This window comes from Mytilus galloprovincialis, chromosome 12 (assembly GCF_965363235.1).
Source record: "Mytilus galloprovincialis chromosome 12, xbMytGall1.hap1.1, whole genome shotgun sequence".
Lineage (NCBI taxonomy): Eukaryota > Metazoa > Mollusca > Bivalvia > Mytilida > Mytilidae > Mytilus > Mytilus galloprovincialis.
In genome coordinates, this window is record NC_134849.1 from 4,034,669 (window position 1) to 4,054,112 (window position 19,444).

The 19,444-nt window shown below is 33.7% G+C and overlaps 1 protein-coding gene and 1 long non-coding RNA gene across 2 annotated transcripts in view; both read left to right on the plus strand.

The window, feature by feature from the left end:
* Window positions 1-1,002: 1,002 nt before the first annotated feature.
* LOC143054534 (uncharacterized) lies at window positions 1,003-2,607 on the plus strand. The gene is made up of 2 exons (XR_012971721.1): window positions 1,003-1,218; window positions 2,369-2,607. It is a non-coding gene; the product is annotated as an uncharacterized LOC143054534 (long non-coding RNA).
* Window positions 2,608-6,812: 4,205 nt separating this feature from the next.
* Window positions 6,813-19,444, plus strand: part of LOC143055410 (MAM domain-containing glycosylphosphatidylinositol anchor protein 2-like) — a 66,115-nt gene continuing 53,483 nt past the window's right edge. The window contains exons 1-3 of the mRNA XM_076228543.1: window positions 6,813-6,834; window positions 16,493-16,560; window positions 18,707-18,832. Coding sequence (XP_076084658.1) covers window positions 16,497-16,560; window positions 18,707-18,832 — 190 coding nt within the window. The 5' untranslated portion in view covers window positions 6,813-6,834; window positions 16,493-16,496. The remainder of the gene's footprint in view (window positions 6,835-16,492; window positions 16,561-18,706; window positions 18,833-19,444) is intronic.

The window sequence follows — 19,444 nt, forward strand, 5'->3', positions numbered from 1 at the left end:
GTCAAATTTGCAATTTTAGACATCTTCAGGAGGAATGTGTTGTGCGTCACATAACAACTGCAGATATTCTAAACGGAACAGTAACGCTTCCCTTTACAAGCAGGACATTATGGTTCTCAAACCAGACCGAATGTTCTGACCTCCGGCAAACGGTGGCTCACTTACGACAGGGGAAACTCACAAACATAAAGGACATAAGGCGCTACCTGAATGTAGCTTCGTTTGCTAACGATGGTCTTTTAGTAGTAAAAAGAAATCTTCTGTTTACACCTTGTCGTGAATTAATAATTGTACCGCGGCAAGTATTAGATGGATTAATTACTTCAATTCACATTAAACTAGTCCCCAGTCAGCAGACTAACAGTGGGCCAACGTTGGCAAATGGTTGGCCCGTTGGTCGACCGTTGGTGTTGGCTTCACAACATTGGCCCAACGTTGGCAAATTGTAGGTCCGTTGGTCGCAAGTTTATGTTGGCTGCACAACATTAGCCCAACGTTGGCAAATTGTCGGTCCGTTGGTCGCACGTTGGTGTCGGCTGCACAATATTGGCCCAACGTTGGTCTGTTGTTGTAAATTCATATTATTATCTCATGTTGGTTATAAATAATCGGGCAAACGTTGGCATTATATGTTAGTAGCAACATAGAGCCGATATGAAATTTTGTTAATAGAATTGATTATATAATATTTTACGCTTTATTTCTCTTGGGAGGCGGATAATTTCGATTGCAGCAGGCTTTATGAAAAGTTAATGTTATACCGAAAGTGTTTATCAACTGAAATTACATTTACAACTCTTTGTTGGGCCCAACGTTGCGTGATCATATATTATACTCTATATATAAGTCAGGTAAAATTTATACTGGAATATCATTACTGTATTGCCTGGTTTAATAAAAATAAAAAATTATTGCAATCATTATTTATAATAACTTTATTCATTAAACTTTGTGAAACATAATAATAGCAATTATATGCAGAGTGATATTTGATTCACCCAGTCTGTTAATCAAGCCCATTCTGATAAGGTTGACCATATGTTCGACAAATTTCAAAGATAGTTGCTATGGTAATTAAGTTTATAGGAAATCTGAATGTAATGGGATGGTCACTTTTGTGATTATTTCCTGTTGTGTATTTGTAAGAAAGCAGTGATACGAAGAAAACAAAAAGAGAAAATCATGTCATCTGAGATTCAAAGAGAAAGATAGTAACATGTAAGTTGTAACTTTAAAAAATCTGATATATATATATATACGATTCAGAATGACAAATACAATATGATTTTTTAATCTGAGGGATGTTGTTAAAAGTCAAAACATATATTAATTTCTATCATTTTATAATGCTGATCTTGCAGTTTATACGTTTCGGGCGAAATATTTTCTAGATTTTAAATCATTTCAATCCTATTAATAATCATGAAATATTTGCCACTGAACATTAGTATCTTCAAACAAATGGTAAATTATATAAATCTATAACCACAACATGTATGATCATTATATATATAATTACTGAAGTTAATGGAATAAAATTGTCTTAAAATGTGTCTTATTCCGTAATGTTTCAAAAATGTGGTATAATGATTTCTCTCAACTGATTTCTACTTCATTAAAATATAAATGAATTTGTTAGTTTTATTGTATTTCTAAATCGCATGCAAATAGATACGATATATTTGTGAAACCTGATCATATACACACTTGAAAGTGTAACAGTGTTTTTATGTATCAAATATATAACTGTTCATTAATACACATCTAAATTATTCTTAATATATCATGTATATTACGATTATATAAAGTATGATACCGAATTCTGAAATAATAGTAATAAGGGTTTGTTGTACCCACAAATCCGTCTAATACTAATGAATTTCTGACACGGGGGGGTCTCTTCCTATATAAAGGTATATACATATGTGCCGCTGGAATGGGTCTCTTTTTTGATCCGTCAAATATATCAATGGGGTGCAATTTTACCGAGGAAATATATCAATAGGTAGTAATTGACCGATTGTGATATATCAATGGGTGATAAATATATGAATGGGTTATGATTTCACTGTGAAATATATGTATAGGTAGGGATTTCACAATTATTCAATATATGAATGGGGGGTGTTTTTAAAATCCCAGCTGCACACCTGTACCCAAAATCCCATGTTGAGACCCCCCCGTGATTTCTGACCATTAGACAAATAACCAATATAAAAAAATGGTTATTTAAGATTTTATTTTGTATTAAATAGTGTTTAAACTATTTAGAATATACATTAATTTATATTACATATCTAGAAGGGAGATTACGCACGCATGCATTAGACAAATACGCAATTCAAGTTTACTTATAACTTTATTACAGAGTCGGTTAGAAAAAAAACATAGCTGTAAAGAGTCTTCGGATAAGGAGATAGATGATGCAGCTAAAGATTGGCGGCGCTTAAGCCTTGACAGAGAAGGTGGCAAGAAACAGAGAAGGGAAAAAAAGAATAACATATATAAATAATAATGACATTGTTGAAGTTCAAATTGAGGAGGACACTACTCGTGGTGACGACCAATGATATCAAATTTAGAATAAATAAAGTTTCATCTTCTGAATTATTTAATTTTCATTCTGGATCTGGAACCAATACAACCAAAAAAAAACTATTTGTATGATCGCCTAACCATAAGCCATACGTCATTTGTTCTGTTAAAGAAATAAATTAAATTGATATGAAACAAGAGGCTCTCAAGAGCCTGAATCGCTCACCTGAATTTTTTTGGTTTAATCTCTCATCAATGATTATTTTGGCTTTTCAATTTATTTAAATGTTCTTTGAATCGTCCTATTTTCTTCAAAAGCAAAATAAAATCATTTTCTCCTATGTTCTATTTTAGCCATAGGAGCTATGTTTCTTGACATACAAGGAAATGAAATATAAAATTTATACTAGATACTCTGAAACTCTGAAACTCATTTAGCCTAAGTTTGGCTGAAATTGATACAGCAGTTTCATAAGAGAAGATTTTTTAAAGTAAGTCAACATGGTGAACAAATTGTGAAAAAAGTCTTTAAAGGGCAATAACTCCTAAAGAGGTCAATTGACAATTTTGGTCAAATTGACTTATTTGTAGATCTTACTTTGCTGATCATATTTGCTGTTTACAGTTTATCTTTATCTATAATAATATTCAAGATAATGACCAAAAACTGCAAAATTCCTTAAAATTACCAATTAAGTGGCAGCAACCCAACAATTGGATGTTTGATTCATCTGAAAATTTCAGGGCTGATAGATATTGACCTAATGAACATTTTTACTCCATGTCAGATTTGCTCTTAATGCTTTCGTTTTTGAGATATAAGCCAAAAACTGCATTTGACCCCTATGTTCTATTTTAAGTAACGGCGGCCATGTTTTTTGACGGATCAAAAATCAAAGCACACACTTTGTGCAGGATAATCTAAGGAACAACCATGCTAAGTTTTAACCAAATCCATTCAGTAGTTTCAGAAGAGAAGATTTTTTAAAGTTAGCAAATATGATGAACAAATTGTGAAAAATTGTCATTAAAGGACAATAACCCCTTAAGGGGTCAATTGACAATTTTGGTCAAATTAACTTATTTGTAGATCTTACTTTGCTGATCTTTTTTGCTGTTTACAGTTTATCTTTATCTATAATAATATTCGAGATAATGACCAAAAACTGCAAAATTTCCTTAAAATTACCAATTAAGTGGCAGCAACCCAACAATGGTTTGTTTGATTCATCTGAAAATTTCAGGGCTGATAGATCTTGACCTAATTAACATTTTTACTCCATGTCAGATTTGCTCTAAATGCTTTCGTTTTTGAGATATAAGCCAAAAACTGCATTTGACCCCTATGTTCTATTTTAAGTAACAGCGGCCATGTTTTTTGACGGATCAAAAATCAAAGCACACACTTTGTGCAGGATAATCTAAGGAACAATCATGCTAAGTTTTAACCAAATCCATTCAGTAGTTTCAGAGGAGAAGATTTTTTAAAGTTAGCAAATATGATGAACAAATTGTGAAAAATTGTCATTAAAGGACAATAACCCCTTAAGGGGTCAATTGACAATTTTGGTCATATTAACTTATTTGTAGATCTTACTTTGCTGATCTTTTTTGCTGTTTACAGTTTATCTTTATCTATAATAATATTCAAGATAATGACCAAAAACTGCAAAATTTCCTTAAAATTACCAATTAAGTGGCAGCAACCCAACAATGGTTTGTTTGATTCATCTGAAAATTTCAGGGCTGATAGATCTTGACCTAATGAACATTTTTACCCCATGTCAGATTTGCTCTAAATGCTTTCGTTTTTGAGATATAAGCCAAAAACTGCATTTGACCCCTATGTTCTATTTTAAGTAACGGCGGCCATGTTTTTTGACGGATCAAAAATCGAAGCGCACATTTTGTGCAGGATATACTAAGGAACAATCATGTTAAGTTTCATTCAAATCCATTCAGTAGTTTCAGAGGAGAAGATGTTTGAAAAATTGTTAACGACGACGACGACGTCGACGACGACGACGACGACGGACGCCAAGTGCTAAAAAGAAGATGTGGTATGATTGCTAATGAGACAACTCTTTACAAGACACCAAATGACACAGAGTTTAATTGGTCGATCCATCAAACATTGCCAAAGAAATATCTTAGCGTCACACAATAAATAAAATTAAAGAGGCAAAGTTCATGAAAAAAACAAGGACAGTAACAACAATGGGTAATACAAAAATACAGAATTGCTACCTTAACCTTTGGCAGTTTGGAATACAAAAAAAGATCAAATGCGCTCCGGAGTATTTATCATATACAGCTCCTCATGCAGCATCCATTGTAATTTGGTTGAAACAATAGACCAACGTATTGCCAACATAAAAATGAGAAATACCTACCTTGGACCAACATAGTGCCAACATAAGAAAAGATATATCTACGTTGGTCCAACGTTGTGCCAACATGGATTTCGTTTTTCATACAATGGGCTAACGTTGGCTCTATGTATTGCATATTACCGTACAACGTTGGGCCAACATGAAGCCATCATGTTGGGCCAACGTAGGCCCACTTTGCACTTATACGTTGGGCCAACGTTAAAATACAACGATGGGCCAATGCAATGATATACGTTGTGCCAATGTTGGGCCAACATACTCATGTTGTCTGGGTCTAGTTTAATGTGAATTGAAGTAATTAATCCATCCGTCGTGTCACCAGATGAAGTCTATATTACAACGATACTTTCACGCATTAGACACGGACAAGGCTATCGAATCTGTAACTAGCTGTCATCAGTGTGTTTCATTGTTGAAGACCCTAAAAGTCCGCGAAGAGCAGAATTCAGCAGAGCCCCTGCAACTATTGGATCAACATGTGCCGCAGATGTCTTAAAACGAGAGCGTCAGTTAGTTTTGTTTTACGAGAATGTGTAACTTCTTACACCTTTACCAAACTGTTAGATACCAAGTGCCATCACGATTTACGAGATGCAATTATTCAACGTCTTGCTGAAGTCCGCCAACTAGACGGCCCACATGCTGTTACCAGGAACGACCCTGCATCTGGTTTTAAAACTTTAGTAAAAGACAAACTGTTAGCTAGACATCGCATCACTATAGAATTAGGCCGTCCCAAAAATGTAAATAAAAACCCCGTTGCTGAGAAAGCTATTCAGGAACTAAAAGATGAAATACTTCGTTCGAACCCGTCAACCCCAGTATAAACACTATTAACGCTTAATCACTAATCACTTGTCACAGCTCGACTAAATACACGTATTCGAAACCGAGGATCATCTGCACTAGAAATGTGGACACATAGAGATCAGTTTTCAAATAACCAAAAACCGCTCTTCGATCAAAACTTAATTATTGCTCAACACGAACAACGATTAAAGAATCATCCACATATTCTGGAAACGGTTTTCCGATCTGTGTTTGACATTTAACATTAACTCTCTCTCTCCCTGTTTAACGATTATATAACCTGGCATGTTTTACTATGTTAGTCAATAAATAGACAATATCTCAAGTGATTTTCCATATTGGTGCGGGAACATTTACTAAATAAATCGATGATTCGACAGAACAATTTGGTTATAAATGATACTCATCTTTTTTCATTCGTATTCTGATTCGTGCTCCACTGAATGAGTCATGTGTATGAGTGTCGTAATGAGGTTACCTTTTTATGTTTGTCATGTGTTCTATAGTTTGTCTGTTTGTCTTCTTTCATTTTCATCCAGGCGTTGTCAGTTTATTTTCGATATGTGATTTTGTCTGTCGCTCTGGTATCTTTCGTCCCTCTTTTACAGATAAATAACGAAAATTCTTGCAAAATGTTATTTTTTTACATTTTGAAATGTTAAAACGATATTTTAAACATTCTTTAAAAAAGAAATAACAGTGAATATGTTATCAGAAATATTCATTGAAACTTATAGGACTACTTACATGTTCTTTTGATTATCTATTTTTTTCGTGTAGATATATTTTGCCTTTTTATTTAAAAGATAGTTATCAAAGGTACCAGGATTATAAAGAGACATTATTAATTTGCTGATTACAAATTACAAAATCGATCATTAAGTGAAAAAGTATAAACAACAGAGAAAAGATGTTACACATTCATAACATATTTGCGTAGTCAGGAAGTAAGGAAGAAAAACAACATATGCCACTAATCGTTGTTGCACACCTTGCAGAATTGTTCATCAATTTCTTTAATTCATCTTGATATATCAATAGGCAATTCATTTTAACAGTTATCTTTCTATCAACAGGTCTTCTTTTACACCTCGTGGTAAGTTTTGAAATATTTTCTTAAATACAAAGTTCTTGTGATTTCAAATTGTTAAATTCAATAATTGAGGTAATACAACAGTATTTTCGAACATCAAAACAGTGGTGACGCTGCTTCGCCAAACATTTATAAAGTCAATCTAGCGTAGTTAATAAGACGCAACCGCTGTTTCGGAGATTGCAGTACTTTATCAAATAATGTTTAGTTCATGTTTTTTTGACAAGGGCTTTTGATAATCACAACAAAGGTATCCAATGCACTTGTAAAATTTAACTGAGAGACAAAAGATGATACAAACATTACTGTCGTTTTACTATTCGTCTTGGGTTGGATTAATTACTGATTTATAATATCGTCATATAATTTGAATAAACAAATTTAAATATGGTCAGTTTAGGAGGATAAAGTCCTATATTCGATTATAAACAAACCACTATGACAGACGAAAGTATTTTTCGCGATTGTGCAGTACATCGAAAGAAGAAAGAAACACTGATTCTCTTAATTCTAAGTTGAAAGGAGTAGGTCCGGTAAGGACCGATTTTGGCCTCAAATTTCAGGTTCATCTGACGAAAGATTTTGACCACCTTTTTAACACTTAAGTGTCTATTTTATTTGAATCAATTAGTTTTTGTGAAAGATTTTAACTGATTTAGTCATTAAAAACGATCCGATTCAAGCTCAAATATGAAAAATCTACCAAAAATGCCGAAAAATGTCGCTTTTCAGATGGTTTTTGTCAAAAATGAAAGTGGCCGCATCCGTGTTCATCCTCAATCTTTATATATGTTATGAATTATCATAAAATACAACTTACATTTCAATATTAAGGATGAACACGAATGCGGCCAATTTCGTTTTACACGAAAACCGTCTAAAATTTGACTAAAATGCTAGAATTGTGAAGATTTTAGTAGTTTAGCATGACTTGATGATGTTAGTACTCGATATTTATGCGTTGTATTATAAAAAAAACAGCCCATATTTATGTAGCAGAAGCATTCTACTGTCCAATAATAAACTAAAAGTTTACATTTTAACAATTTTGTAAAACTGCTATATTTTGGGGCCAAAAAAGGGTCTTACTGGACCTACTCCTTTGTTTTTTTTATTTGTGAGACCACCATTTCATTGTCATAATCAAGTGTTAATATTGTCAGCTTTGGTTAAACAGGTCGAGAACTCTAGATTTCTTTACGTCAGAATATATTTGCATAGTAATTTCCTAAACACAAGGCTAATACGGCCTTGAAAAACTGACCAATCGACTCAATGAGCTACAATGCATTATGGGCTACTACGAGTTTACTACAACCGGAAAACTCGTGGAATTAGTGGAAGAACTGTCAACTAATATAGTGTCTGGGATTCTCAAAATATATGTTTTTGTTCTGCAAATGCGATTTTTGTAAAATATATAACATAATATTCAATTTGCATGCTCAGATTAATAAAGTATTGTTTACGGACTTCGCTATTCGACTTTCTTTTTCGCCTTGTTTAAGTTGTTGAACAGGTTTTTCTCCATTGTTATGCATTGTACCTGTGCAATAATTTTACGACATGAAACAGTGAAATTTCAGATGAAATGACCACTGTCTACTATGATTTTTTTTAGCTCTTTTAAACCTGTATAATGTCATTTCAAAATCATTTCTGTCTAGAAAAACACGAAAACTTTCATTGAAACACTTCATTCTGTACTGGATGTGAAAGTAAGAACATTATAATATTCAGTTTATGCTAAAAATAAGTGTTATGAAAGCGGCAGGGCGGATCCAGCCATTTTAAAAAGGAAGGTCCTAACCCAGGATAAAAGAGGGGTGGGAGTTCCAACTACTTGTCCCCATTCAAATGCATTGATTGTTCAAAAAAGGAGGGTCCAACCCCCGGAACCCCCCCTTTTTTTTGGATCCGCCACTGAGCGGGTACGGTATATAGCTTAATACATTTTGTATAGCTTCATCCATCGATAAAGTCCGTTTGTTGCTAGTTTTATTTCAAAATATACCTCAGAGGTTTTTTATCGTTTGGCTGCTGTCATGTTGACGTATGTAAAATATCTCCAATATTTAAAGCCTCTTGATCACAGTGGGAGTCATATTACCTATTCTTTTTATTCTAAAACGTGATTGTATATAGAAATAAGAAGATGCGGTTTGAGTGCCAAATGAGACATCTTTCCGAAAAAGACATAATCTAGTAGAGTAAGCAGTCATAGGTTCAATGCCGAAACGTACGCCATAAATAACCCAAAAATTACTTGTGTAAAACAATCCAAACAAAAAAAAAACACAAAAAAAACCCGGCCCAATATAATATATAAAAGGAGAAGAATTAAATTCAAACATAAAATATACAAGTTAAAGTATGCCTATATATATTGTTTAAAGATGTCAATCTTATTTTCAAAGCTTGTATAAAGAACTATACACACAAAGCAAGCAAGTCAACCAAAGTTTTACTTTGCAAGCATTAGGAAATCAGCTGTTATGATTTTATTCAGTTTGGCAAATGTCCGAGCCCGTTAAAAAACGAAAACAAAATGAAACTACAGTTGGGGACTTCACCACCTTCAAAACAAAAGGAACAGTTTGGAAGTCTCGTATACTGAAATGTGACAAACATAAGTACTTGTAGATTTTGTTAACACTGCCATATATGTAAATATTTCTTCGCCTTTTTTACGAACACAAAATTCAAGGATTACACATTTGCCTTTAATTATCTATACGGAAATCGCTGTACTCGTGATATTAGCACCGGCTGTTATCGACGGCTTATTTTACACTAGTAAACTTGTCTCATGAGTAATTGTGTTTTTCGCTGTTGTTTCGTTGCTGTCTCGTGGACGAATACATGAAATCTCCGTGCCATCATCAAACATATTAATGGCTATATATCGGGTAATTCAAACTCTATCTTCTTCGCATAGAAACAACTCTTCGTTAATCTGAGCATGGAAGGAATACTTTGTATCACGAGCTATAAATGAGGATACACAAAATGAAAAACTAAGCGAAATTGTGAATCCCGCATTGCACGAAAAAATGTGTTGCATTTCAGTAAATAACACGTCTTCTCGGTTGATTGTAAACACGTAGTAGTCCATCATGCATTGTTACTCATTTAGTGGATTGGTCAAAAACCTAGGTAAAAGTTAATTGCGTCACATGTAAATAAACAATTACATGTGAGAGAACATAAGTATGCTAATTTATGCATTTCCATATAAGGTAGTGGTCCCGACCTGTTAAACTGTTTTTTTTTTTTAAATACAAACTGTGAAATCAACTAATAATTTATTTCTATGACGTGTTCCGAGTAAAAAAAGTAAAATTGCTTGTACAATTTATTGATACAGTCAATATTATTGATTATTTTGCACATATGGCTGTAATTTGTATTAAAAATGTATTCTGAGTTAACAAGTTTGCTTATTTATATTTCATATGAATATTTCCCCCTATCTATCTTAAATGTATTTGTAATTGGATAAGGGACTTTCTGTTTCGAATTTTCCTGGATATTCGATATTTCTAATATTCATTTTTTTTCAAATTTGCTTTTATCGAAATTCCCACCCCTGAACCGAAGATATTCGTGTATGGAACAAAATAAGAAATGAAATAAACTATAGGGAGAGTCCCTGGCTGTCCCCAACCCACTCATTGTAAGCAGTTGATATCCCCACCCATAAACCATATATATTCATGTATTGGACAATATAACAAATCAAATAAAATATAGGGGCCGTAATGTGGGACAACCTACCCCTCCTGTTTGAGAACTTGCAAATGGTCGAGGTCCCCGCCCCAAGCCACATGTATTATATGGGACAATTTAAAATGGGGTCTCCAAACCTCCTTCGTTTTTAGAACTTGTAAATGGTTAAACCATATTTATTTCTGTTTGTCATTTCAAAAAAATTTGAATGACATACAGGGTCAATCTCGTAGTCGTCGCATACAAATGTATGCATATCACTATACCATGTTTATCTACATAGAACCATTAAGTACTAGACTTTACCCAAAGTCAGGCGACCATAGGCAGTACGCATTATGGCAGCTTTGTTTGGAAGACATCGTTACAGCATTCTGTTACAGTTATTTCTTGTTTATTATAAAATTTTATTGATGAAAAAATATGAATCTAGTTTAATCGAATTCACTTTAATTATCTTTTGAATATTTATGGGCCGATAGAAAATTTCATTTGTTGCTTATTGTAATGAAAACATACATTTTTCAACCAGTGTAAAACCCACGAATGTTTGACCAACTGTTGTATAATCACCTGTAATTTCATACCAAACTTGGTATGGAGTGACATCATGGACTTAGGGTAAAGGTTGTGGTCATTTACCTGAACTATGGGAAGGTCAGTCGGACCTCACCCCTGATCCCCGTAGAAGTTAACATTTTAATGATCTGTGTCTCATTACTTTCGTACTGAAGAACCGATGAATATTATTCCTCCCTGGATAGCAATTCATTCATACTATTACAAACTCGTACTAGGTTAACGTATACCACTAAACGTGGACTGGTATCAACGTTAACTACAAGCTGAAATAACTGCAATAATTGCGAACTTGTACCTCTGCAGATTCACCATTACAAATTGTAGGACCGATGAGTATTGTTCCTCCCTGGATAGCAAGTCCATTCATACTATAACAAACTCGTACTAGGTTAACGTATACCACTAAATGTGGACTGGTATCAACGTTAACTACAAGCTGAAATAACTGCAATAATTGCGAACTTGTACCTCTGCAGATTCACCATTACGAATTGTAGGACCGATGAGTATTGTTCCTCCCTGGATAGCAAGTCCATTCATACTATAACAAACTCGTACTAGGTTAACGTATTCCACTAAACGTGGACTGGTATCAACGTTAACTACAAGCTGAAATAACTGCAATAATTGCGAACTTGTACCTCTGCAGATTCACCATTACAAATTGTAGGACCGATGAGTATTGTTCCTCCCTGGATAGCAAGTCCATTCATACTATAACAAACTCGTACTAGGTTAACGTATACCACTAAACGTGGACTGGTATCAACGTTAACTACAAGCTGAAATAACTGCAATAATTGCGAACTTGTACCTCTGCAGATTCACCATTACAAATTGTAGGACCGATGAGTATTGTTCCTCCCTGGATAGCAAGTCTATTCATACTATAACAAACTCGTACTAGATTAACGTATACAACTAAACGTGGACTGGTATCAACGTTAACTACAAGCTGAAATAACTGCAGTAATTGCGAACTTGTACCTCTGCAGATTCACCATTACAAATAGTATTAGTAACATAGTGTGCTAGTGACCTAATATGGTATATGAGGGGTCAGTAAATTCCATATGGGGTGAGAGCGAATTGACTGGACCCATATATACAGTATCACGTCACTAGCACACTGTGTAACGAATTTATCTTACCGACGATCTTAACGTATGAAATTAAGACTAAAGATTCTCAAATGTTTGCAGTAAGAAAATACTTCCATTGATCCTACAAAAACAGATGCCAACAATAACGACTTGTGAGGTTTAAATGTGTTTTATAATTTTTTTACAACCCTAATTATCGGTTTCTTCGTCTGTTACTTTTAATTTTTTTTTCTCAGTACTTTTTTGTTTTTATAAAGGGACATAACACCATTACTAACAGTGTATGAATAAGCCCCGCCCCTTTCTTACCTTACTTATATGGAATATAAAGGGACGTAACTCAACTACTAACCCTGCCTCTCTACTAACCTAATATCAACTATACACGGTTTGCACGCGGACGCTTTTAACCAATCATATTCCTGGAAATGTACAGAAGGTAAGATAAACATTGATGTATGCGTTGCTTTTTAAAAACCTTGATACAGTATCATGGCGATTTTTAATAAAAGTTAATAAAAAATTTAAGAAAAATTCAGACCCCCAAAAAAATTGAAAATCACCTTCAGATTTATTTTGAATACCTCTAGTATAGCCTGTTTGTAAATAAAAGTTCAATCTTAACTAAGCGGCAGCCATTTCAAAAACTTTTAACAGTGAATGCACATATTTGCATGGCAATACATCTTTCTGTAAATTTTCAGTACATTCATAGCATTTAAAAAAAAACACATTTCTGCCGTTTCCATGGCAACGGCAGCCATTTTGAAAATTTCAAAGTCAAAAGTGTCATCATTACTTGCCAATTAACAATAATATCAAGTTTCATTAAGTTCAAAACATTTTGATAATTTTTTATACTTTTGCAGTTTCTATGGCAACGGTGGCCATTTTGCAAATTCCAAAATCACAAGTCTCATCCAGACTTGCCAGTCAACAATCATATTAAGTTTCATCAATTTTGGAGCATTTTGAAATTTTGAAATATTTGATCCTGTATCCATGGTAATAGAGTAGTTCCAGTGATTATCAAAATCATTCAAAACCTGTATATAGTGGACAACTATATTGTATGAAAATTTGATGATTTTAGGTTCAAGTATAGTAAAATTATTCACCAAACCCTAAAGTTTTTAGAGCGTGTTGACCTTTTTGCATTGTTTCCATGGTAACAGCAGACATTTTGGAAATTCCAACGCCAAATGTTGTATATGCCAATGTTACTCATCATTACTGTGAAGTTTCAAAAAATTTGGAGCATTTTCATATTTTTGAAATTTTTGGTGTAGTTTCCTTGGCAACATAGTGGTTCCAATGATTGCCAAAATCATCCAAAACCAGTCTATGGCTGGCACCTACATTGTACTAAAATATGATGAGTTCAAACATCTCCAAATTATTAACAAAACCAAAAACTGGAATTTTTCACAATTGTTGCGTTTCCATGGTAACGGCAGCCATTTTTTATGGTCTTAAGACCTACTGCAACCCGAAATTTTGTGTTCCTCATTATAGTTAACTATCATTAAGATAGGTTCCATTGTCTCCAAAAAAAAAGTGGCGGACAAAATAGTTGGAAGAATAATAATAACTAGATTTGCCATGGCAAGCAATAGCGGATGGCACCCTTCCCAAATTGCCAGGCGAGCAGCAGCCATTTAGAAAATTCCAAAGTCAAAGAGTGTATCTACACATGCAAATTATCATTTTTGAAAAGTTTCATTAAGTTTGGAGCATTTTGATAATTTGGACATTTTTGCTTTTTCCATGGTTACGGCGGCCATTTTGAAAATTCCAACTTTAAAATGAAACTCTGCCAATGCCAGTTACCATTTCTGTAATGTTTCATCCAGTTTGCAGCATTTTTATTTTTTTGAAATGTTTTGCATTGTTTCCAAGGTAACAAAAGCCATTTTGGAAATTCCAACTCCAAAAGCCACATCTGCCAATGTTGCTCATCGTTACTGTGAAGTTTCATAAAGTTTGGAGGATTTTGATATTTTTGAAAATTTTGGTGTTGTTACCATGGCAACATCGTAGTTCCAATAAGTACCAAAATCATCCAACACCTGTATATGGCTGGCACCTACATTGTGTTAAAATATAAGGATTCTGAGTTGAAGCAACTCCAAATTATTCCCCAAAACCAAAAAGTTATTTTTTTCACAGTTGTTCCGTTTCCATGGCAACGGCGGACATCTTGAAAGTGCCAACCCCAAAAAGCAAATCTTCACATTATGGTACAGTTCCATCTTCTTTGGTCCATTTATATTAGAGTTCCAGACTGGACAAAAAAGTGTGGAAGAAAAATAATAAAGATAAAAAAACAAAAAGAAACGTAGAATAACAATATGTCACCCAAACTCCGTTTAGGGTGCCATAACTAGAATTGCTATTGCAAGCAATAGCGGATGTCACCCTTCCCCCCATTGCCTCTAAGCGGCAGCCATTTCAAAAACTTTTAACAGTGAATGCACATATTTGCATGGCTATACATTTTTCTGTAAACTTTCAGTACATTTAGATCATTTTAAAAACATGACATTTTTGCTGTTTCCATGGCAACGGTAGCCATTTTGAAAGTTTCAAAGTCAAAAGTCTCATCTATACATGCAAGTTTACAATAATATTAAGTTTCATTAAGTTTGGATCATTTCGAAAATATTTGACATTTTTCCAGTTTCCATGGCAACGGTAGCCATTTTGGAAATTCCAACTTCAAAAGTCTGATGCAAACTTGACAGTCTACAATCTTTTGAAGTTTCATCAATTTTGAAGCACTTTGAAATTTTTGAAATTTTTGACATTTGTGATGGTTCCTATGGCAACAGAGACCATTTCCAAATTTTAATGGCATATACCACATTGGTACATGCCATTAAAATACAGCAGCTGCGTCTGGGACCCACATACCAACTCACAAACACATCAACTTGAGATGGTCCAGCGCAGAGCAGCAAGGTACACTTGCAACAGATACCATAACACAAGCTCAGTCACTGAAATGCTGCAAACATTAAATTGGGCAACACTTGAGAAAAGGCGAATTAGAACCCGCATCATTTTCTTCTACAAAATTATACATCATCTTGTAGCCATATACCCGACAGACCTACTTACACAATCCGATACAAGAACACGTCAACATTCACATATTTATTCTTTCAGACCAATACAAATCACTAAAGACTCATACAAGTACTCATTCTACCCCAGAACAATCTTACAATGGAACATTCTCCCAGTAGCTGCAGTTCAATGTACTACTCTTGAAAGCTTCCGAGAACAAATTCCAATATCTGTTCTCAATAAAAATCTAAAAATTTAAATAAATCCTACAATGTATATAGTTTTAACCAAAATGTATAGTACAAAAACAGAAGAAAAAGAAATTACGTTGAATTTTTATTTTTATTTTTTTTTGTATATTATTCACTGTAAATAAAAATTAGATCCCACGCAAGCGCGGCATAGTAAACTCAGTGCCCGGCACGTTATCATCAGTATGTTGATGGAGTGCTGAATTATAAAGAAGAGAAGAAGAAGGTACATGGGAGGGACCATACCATCAAAGTTTCGATTAATTTGACCTACCATTTTAAGAAAGTAAATGCCAATTTAAGGTTTTTGGACCATTTTGTCCTGTTTTGCATTCTTTCCATGGTAACAGCAGACATTTTCGAAATTCCAACGCCAAATTCCACCTCTACCAATGTTGCTTCTTAAACAATTCACCTTACTCCAAAATTATATTTTTTCACCATTTTTCTGTTTCCATGGTGATGGCAGCCATTTTTTTAGTTCCAAAGTTGCACTGCAACTGGACAGTCAGGGTTCCTTGTTATAGTGCACCATCAGATTGCATGACATTATTTATAAATAATGTTTGCAATAATAGTTAAAACTTAAATAGTAAAAAATATCAATACTGATTTTAGAACAGTTTGAAGTTTTTAATAACTGCGAGTCGACAAGACGCGCCGAAAAGTACAAGAGGATATAGATATTTTCCACAGTGCAAGGTTTGTATCGTCAAAATGTCGTCATCACTTTTATCTATTCCTTATTAACTATATAAATATATAGAGGAAATAAACAATAAAATATTATTGTTTACAGCATATGCTATTATTGGGTGCAGGTACTTTCTAAATTATCTTGAATTTTTATATAAATGATTGATTCCATACAGATGCAAACGATATCAAAGGGACATTTAAACTTATTTAAAATAATTTTCTTTTCAGCATTATGACCAGGTTCTGTCTCTTGGTATTTGTCCTCCTCTGCATAACACGTGTGTCTAATAGCGGACGTGAGTACACTTTATGTTTAATGACATGCATATTGCTGCTGTAATTGCTTTACAACTGCGAGCATCACTCTTGAATATCGAATAAGTTGGGAAATGTATATCCCATATGCATGTGAAGTTGGTATATTGCTACTAAGGGGGGAATTTATAATTTCAAAATTAAAATCGTCTCGTTCGTCAGAGATTCTGATACTGAGATGACTGTGTATGTCATAATCGAGATATAAGTCTAAAAAGGACGCGGAGGAAGCCGTGTCTGTTTTCTCTTTAATATCTAGTTCTTGTGGATATATTAATGGAACTCAATCAGAAAAGTTCGGATTGTAAATGGATTAAAACATCCTCAATGTATCTGAAAGTGAAACTAAATAACCTGGATTCTTTGAACTTCTTGTTTTTGTGTCTGAAAGGAACTCCGATTCATATGTAAACAAGACGAGGTCGACAAGGAGAGGCACACAGTTCGTTCCCATAGGAATACCGACAATCTGTTGAAAAAGTCAACCTCCAAATTGAACAAATGGATTTGTTTAAATTCTGCATATAATGAATTAATTTATAACAGCGGGAACAAATTTAGACTCAATTCATGCTAAATTGTACTCTATACTTTATAAAATAATAAATTTAATTATTCGCAGAAAAAAATAGAAAGCGTTCCCTATTGAGGTTTCTACATGATGTGCATTCTGTCATTCCCAAAGGATAGCCAATAAAGCATTAATTTATGACCGAACCAAGTCTCTGTGTCAAATTTTTCTATATAGGTTGCTGAGGACAATAAACAACAAAACTAACATATATTTTAAAACTAAAATATGTTTCTCCCTCAGAATTGTATCTTTAAGCTAAATATCAATAGATGTGTGCAATGATTTGTCTCAAAAAAGCATTCTGTGCTTTGTCAAATGCCAAAAGGTAGCAATACACAGTTAGGAAAAAACTTTGGTCTGTATTATCTTCAATTATCTAGAAATCAATTTTATTGAACAAAAACTTTAATGAAAAAATTCACCATGGCCATTATGCAAAATTAAACTTCTAAATGTGTATTACTACATTAAACTTTAATGTGTCAGATCGTTCCTGGTCTCATTGTATAACGGCGACAATACGGCTTTCCATGCAGCTAGTTTCTCCCAAAAAATGAAGGAGTAGACATTTCTTTCGCAGAAGTAGTTAAAAATACTTGGAAGATAAACCTCGAATTTATTACAAAAATAGCATGATTACTTTGTTTTAGGCTACAGAGATGTTCAACAATGTTCAATCATTCTTTCCAACGGTTAAAATAACAACAATCGAAGCAACTACAGTTTATCTATGTTTAAAAAGATGATCGTTCAAACATCCAAGTACAGTAAGAGCATCTCCAAAATCCAGTTAAAAATAATGTGGAGAAAAACGAAACACTTACAAGCATTTGATATCTAAAAAAAGATCCAATAAGACAATTCTCCACAAAAGATTAAATGACACAGAAATTAGCATCTGTAGGCCACTGTACGGCCTTCAGCAATGAGGCCCGAAATGATTTTTTTTGTAAAAATAACACACATTGAATTTCTTCTTTCTTTTGAATATTCTGCATGGTAAATATTGGAATAATGATATACTAACAAATAGTAAAAAAGAATTAGTCTTTAAATTTAGAATTTTCCTTTTTTTTTTTGTTAGATGTTTGTAACTAACGTAAAGCTCGTGTACTCTTTCCCTTGTTTACCGAATGAAAATGTGAAATACCAAATTTTACCTCATAAATTTGTAGACAGGTGGAAAGGTTTGCTTGAATTACAGCCAATATATTTTTCAGCTGTTTGACGTATAATTTAAATTACTTTTCAATAACGGTTTAGTTGTTACATTTATTGACTTCAGATCGTTTGTTATTGTAAAATATAAAAAAAAATCATATTGTTATGATTGCCCATGAGACAATTCTCCACAAAAGACTAAATTAAACAGAAATTAACAGCTATAGGTCACCATACAGCCTTCGATTTTTGCAAAGCCCATACCGCATAGTCAGCTATAAAAGGCCCCGAAATCAAAAATGTAAAATAAATTGAACGATAAAATTAACTCACTTATGCATACAATAAAGCGGAGCATGACATATATTGTATCGAAGTACTGCACTTTTCAGGGCTCACTGACAAATGTCTTGCTGCAAATGGTAGATGTGGACGAAATCCTGGTACATGTGCTGATACATTTGATTCAGGGTGGACGCAACAAGGTATATGTTGCAATGGAGGGCCATGTTGTCAAAGTAAGTGCAAATGTATACACATACATTATGCGAAACTCTGTTTCGAATAGAGTAAACTATTTGGGCGTGGGTTTGAACAAAATACGATATTGCAAATAAAATTTACTTCAAAAGTTATTTTGGAAACATTAAATTGTTTAACTCCATGATGATGGCGTCATGTAAATCCGACGAAGGAGACATTTCAAATCTGAAAATTACATATTTTTATCAAAACTGAAATGTTGGAAATTTTCCAAAGGAAGCCAACAGTACAATCATTGGTTAGCCCTGTCCTTGATGAGTTATTGCAAGATTAGCGAATGGTTCGGTATTCTTTATTTCATATTAGATAACAAAAAGGCTGCTTACATATTATATAAAATAGCAATGAAAGGTCACAAATGTCCTTTTTTTTTACTATATGATTCTTTAAAAATCTTGACACTTGCATACTTCAAGACAATCGTGAATTGTTTCTGAAGTTGATACAGGATATTTATCAACATGTTCTTGATACCTTCTGATGATCTTTTTTTTAAGAAAAAGGACCAGACGTTCGTTGACATACCCCTGGTTCAGCAACTTTTTATTCAAACACTGGTGACACTACCATACCGAATAAGTTGGGAA